The 5,015-nt window shown below is 34.8% G+C and overlaps 1 protein-coding gene across 2 annotated transcripts; it reads left to right on the top strand.

Annotated features, from left to right (window-relative positions):
* On the top strand, nt 1,320-4,030 carry LOC109223699 (ribosomal RNA processing protein 36 homolog). 2 transcript variants are annotated; one of them, XM_019388109.1, is made up of 2 exons: nt 1,320-1,530; nt 2,706-4,030. In XM_019388109.1, the coding sequence occupies exon 2, from the start codon at nt 2,723-2,725 to the stop codon at nt 3,461-3,463; it is 741 nt and encodes a 246-aa protein (XP_019243654.1). In that variant the 5' UTR covers nt 1,320-1,530; nt 2,706-2,722; the 3' UTR covers nt 3,464-4,030. The 2 variants fall into 2 exon arrangements, with proteins under 2 accessions (XP_019243654.1, XP_019243647.1); XM_019388102.1 differs by having other exon boundaries at nt 2,678-4,030.

Below are 5,015 nucleotides of genomic sequence, written 5' to 3'. Positions count from 1 at the left end.
GGCTCGAACTCGAGACCTCTGGTTAAGGGAAGAGCAATCCCATCCACTGCACCACATCCTTTGGTGGTGGTTCAGATCATCTAGCTTGCAACTTAGTGATATAGTTGCCATATGTATTACTAGTTTTAGTTGTTAGATGAAGTTATATAGGTAACTAGTTTTTGCTATAAATTGAAGTTGAAATAATGACTATTTTATAAATAAATGTTGTTGTCGAATCATGTGTATATGGATTAAATAGTTTTTTCTTTCAATAAGTTAATCAGTAACAGTGAATTGATAATAATTCCATCACCATCTGTTTTAAAAAAATTAAACAACACATGATATAGAAAACAAGAACCAAGTAAACTAAATATTGTCTTCAAAATGATATCATGCATTAAAGCATCAAAACATAGTTAGCAATTTGCGCAAAACATGAACTCCAAACGGTATATGCTGTTCAAACAATTGAAAGGTTAAGCATTTGCATATTATATTCAGCTTCCAAAAAGACAATAGCAGTAACAGTAATCTGAACATCATTCCAAAACAACTAAAACTTCGAACAACATCAAATCTTTGCTTCTCATGTTCCAATTCCTCTTCTAACCTAGAAAATAGAAAAAATGCTTTAATTTTTTGCTTGTAACTAAAAGGCCGATCCAACATAACATATTCAAATATTGTACGGACAACTTTAAAAGGATAATTTCCTCAGATTCAAAATTTGAAGTTTTGAAACATAAATTTGTTCTTTGAATTTGAACAATCCAACACACGATTCAACACCCAAATGCGCTCAAATTTGAAATATAACTTTCAAATATCCTAAAGGATAAATTTCAATCATCAATTTGTTAAAAGAACAACAAATTTAACAAACTCATTTTGCAACTAAAACGAACAAGAAACCCTAAAAAGAAAGAAGAAGAAAGTAGCAATGAAAAAAAAGAGAAAAATATATGTATCTGAAGTTACTAAAAAATTGAATATTAGTTAAATTTTTTTTTTTATAGAAATGAGTAGATATTTAATAAGTGGCGCAAAACATGGCACCACATGAAAATTTTACCTTTTCCTCAATTATAATACAAGAAAGCCTAAAGATATTTCTAAGTAAAACTGGAATTCGGTCATTTAAGCCCAAGTCTTGCATCCAATTCCTTAAATATAACCAAAGCCACCAGAAACTTCTAATAAGTTCAAGCCCAAAACACCAAGCCCAATAATTCAGGCCCAGCCAACCAAACCTCTCCCACCACTAGGTCCAAACGAAATTCTCCGCTTTAGCCCAATAAATGGAGTCTCATGCTCTCAGACGGGGACCTCTTTGGAGTCTCATCTACACGGTCAAGAATACTGATACAAATTCATAATTCGTGCTGCTTTTACTTTTTAATCTCCACTGTTCATCGCTTTCTTTGAGAAGAATAACGTTGGAGACTTTTCTTCGGATCTCTTTTTATTTTCGGTCTTAGCCGAGATCTGTTTAATCTCGCAAAGTATATCTGAAGCCTAAAAGTCCCCGTTCACTGCCGCACAAAGGTCTGTGATCTTTTTCTTTAGCTCTTTTGAATATGTTTGTGATTTGGTTGCTATTCTTGGTGTGCTGTTAGTTTCTTTGACTGTGTTCATTAGATATCATATCTTTAGCAAATTTAATGCATGTCGTTTGAACAATGTTCTGGAATTTCTTTATAAAACCATGACTACGATAGTGTGTAGTTTCTTTCATACCATTCGACGATGTGGGTTAATAATTCTAGACTTCAGTTTTTCCTGTTGAGAAGATAGGCTCTATGAATTTCAGCATGGCTTTTTCAATACACTTAATGTTTAGGCTCTCACTGAAGATGCTAAGTTAAAGAACTTGCTCGCCTCTTTCAATTAATTTTTGTTTCATTAAAATGTGTATATGTGTTCCTTGTTCTTTATTGCCTTTTTTGCCTTAACCCTTATTTGTATTAGCTGAATTAGCAAGACGAGTGCTAGTCCTTTTTTTTGGGGGTGGTGGTGGTGGTGGTGGTGGTGGGTGGGGGGGGGGTGGTTTAGGTATTGTGCGCATGGGACATTTATACTTTTGAAGATAGGAAAACCATGCCTTTGTTTACTATGATATAAAATCTTGTTTTTTTTCTCAATTCTTATTTCTTTTGAAAAGCTTAGTTTTTCTCCTTTTTAAATGAATCCTAGCTGTTGAATTATTAGAGTTTAAAGTCCTGGACGGTAGGAGTAATAACTTGGAGATATCAAGTTTACTATCTTTAGTTACAACACTCTTGTGGGCAGGTCTAGACTTGCTGCTTGTGGGAGGTAGTAGGCTGCTTGGTGGACTAGTTGAGCTAGGTGCTCAGAGGTGGATCGATGATTTAAACTTAATGAGTTCAACCTTTAAATTTCTTAGAACTGACTGAGTGTATTTTGAAATTGTGGGTTTCATAATTTAATGTTTGTTAAAATTTTAATGGGTTTTCACATGTATATCTATGTTCTCTGTCAAAAAGTTGGGTTCAGTTGAATGCATCCACCTCTGAAGGTGTTGCAAGCTGGACCAAACACCATCAAAATAAAAATTAATTGACTCAGATTTAAGTGCTTACTCGTATCTTAGTCATGTTTTCCAAAGTTAGCTAGTATTCCAACACCCTTTAGGGTTTGTGTTGTATGCTTACGCCCCTCCATCTCTATGCAGCAACGTTCTCAAGTTCTTTTTCTTGAAGGGAATCAAATTGTTGAAATGAGAAAAGACAAGGCAGCTGTTGCAAGGTCAATTAAAATCAAATTTGCTGACTCTGACGAACATGAATCTTCGTCCGAAGATGAGGAGGAAAAGGAGTTAGAGGAGGAGCTTGCTGATGTGACTTTTGAGGAATTGCAGAGAGCACGATCCGATGGGTCGGATACAGTGTATAGGAAGTTCAATTTGGAGGGAAAAAGTGGCCGAGCAAACAAGAACAGGCCAGTAGAGATGAGTAGCAAGAAGCCAGTGAGCAGATTTAGGGAAATCATCCAAGTTCCTAAAAAAGTTACTCGTGACCCTCGCTTTGAGTCTTTATGCGGTCAGCTCAACGAAGAAGGGTTCAAGAAGAGATATAATTTTCTTTATGAGGATGATCTTCCAGCAGAAAAAGAGGATCTGAAGAAACAAATGAGGAAATCAAATGATCAAGAAGAGGTCAATGAACTGAAAAATCGCATTGCTTGGATTGACAAACAATTGAAATCAGCAGGAGTGAAGCACACTGAGAGAGAGATTCTTTCTGAGCACAAGAAGAAAGAGAGAGAAGCTGCTAAGCAAGGGAAACAACCTTATTACCTCAAAAAATCTGAAATTCGGAAGCGCAAACTTGTAGAGAAATACAAAGAACTCAAGGCATCTGGCAAACTGGAAGCATACATTGAGAAGAAAAGGCGCAAGAATGCTTCGAAAGACCACAGATACTTGCCATATCGTCGTCCTGGCGAGCAAGAGAACTAGTGAAATAACACGCTTGCTTGCTGTAGCAAATTTGTTTACTTGGGTTTCTTCTCACAAGTATGTAGAGGCTTTGCTTGGTAGGCATAATCATGGCCCTCTCATTCAAGATGCAGAGATACTGGGGAGAGGCTGCTTTTGTTACTTCAACTCTTGTTAGGGTGCAGCAGCCAGCTACGGCCTATATATTGCCTTTGGTATAGCTAACTTGGTGCTATACGAGATGTATTCAGAGCCAGGACCGAAATTATTAATTTATTGAGGACGATATTTCTGCTCTTCTGTATTAGCGTCCCTGATGGTGCAGTTGGCTGTTCTCTTTTAAGTTGGATATTCTGAATTTGAGAAGCATTGACAACAGCAGTGCTCTCTGTAATTGAAGATGAAGTAGCAAATTTATCTCCTTGACTTGGCTCTTCTAAAGCATTGTACTTTTTTTGACAAAAGTTGTTTTGTATACTCTTTCTACAGACTGATTAAAAGTGTACAATACCTTATTTTGGGGGATTGCTGTTGTTTATGTACTTTGTTATCTGGATTCAATTTCATATTGCATTAGCATTGGTCGCTTGTCGTTGTCCAAGTGAAGTTTTTGCACTTCAAACTCAACGTCTACTCTTTTGTTCCGTATCTGCAGGACTTTACCTGATCATTGATTAGAGAAGATAATGTAAGTATTCTTCTTAATGCTTGCTGATATAATGACATTCTGCAAGTCAAAGTTGATAAAACAATCCTCATTGTATATTTAAAAAAAAAAAAAAAAAATTCCAAATGATACTGCTTATATGCAACTTCTGAAGCAAAAGAGTTTGAGTATTCATGCAGTCTTTATTTAAGAAAAAACTGTTTCGTTTGTATTGAATATTATCTGTTTTTGTTAAACTAAGTTGCAATCTTTGACATGACCTCTTTTGGGGAAACTTTTTATTCTGGTTTGTAAACTAAATTGAGAATAGGAAATGAAAAACGAAGTGTTGCTACTTGGTTCTACGACAAGATAATATTGAAAGATAATTAACAGGATTTTGCTAGATTTACTAATCGTAATACGGTCCTTCTGAAAAATAAGGAAGAAGAATCTCTATCAACAAGCGCCATATCTGTAGAAACTTTTAACCAGCAAATATTTATATGCTGTCAGTAATATATTACCGAGAGAGAGAGCAGTCCAACTTGGGGTAGAAAACCGGTATTTGATAAATATTGAAGGATAAAAATATTACTAATATATTAATCAACTTTTATATACTTAATTAGTATTTGTTTAATATTCAAATTATTATAATATGAGTCGAATTTTGCCCTAAACTCCTACAAAGTTGCTTCAGTTATAATTATGGTATGAATCAAATATCACTGTAAAGTGTGTAAAATATGAGATAATACCACCTAAGTTTGCTTTTTATGATCAAGCGGTCTTTGTTTTCTCTTTCTCTATGAATGTGTACTTATTTTATTGCATCGAACCTCTTCTCATATTTTATTTTCTACTTTAATTATTGGAAATATTTTTTTGGAGGTTAATCTTCTTCAAATCCCCTCAAAATTAATA

The sequence above is a fragment of the Nicotiana attenuata genome, chromosome 1 (assembly GCF_001879085.1).
Source record: "Nicotiana attenuata strain UT chromosome 1, NIATTr2, whole genome shotgun sequence".
In the NCBI taxonomy this organism is placed as follows: Eukaryota; Viridiplantae; Streptophyta; class Magnoliopsida; order Solanales; family Solanaceae; genus Nicotiana; species Nicotiana attenuata.
Note: the sequence above shows the minus strand (reverse complement) of the source record. Positions and strands in the feature narration are given on the sequence as shown.

Excerpts from the sequence above, each read along its gene's own strand:
- LOC109223699 (XM_019388109.1), top strand. The coding sequence starts at position 2,723 with ATGAGAAAAGACAAGGCAGCTGTTGCAAGGTCAATTAAAATCAAATTT.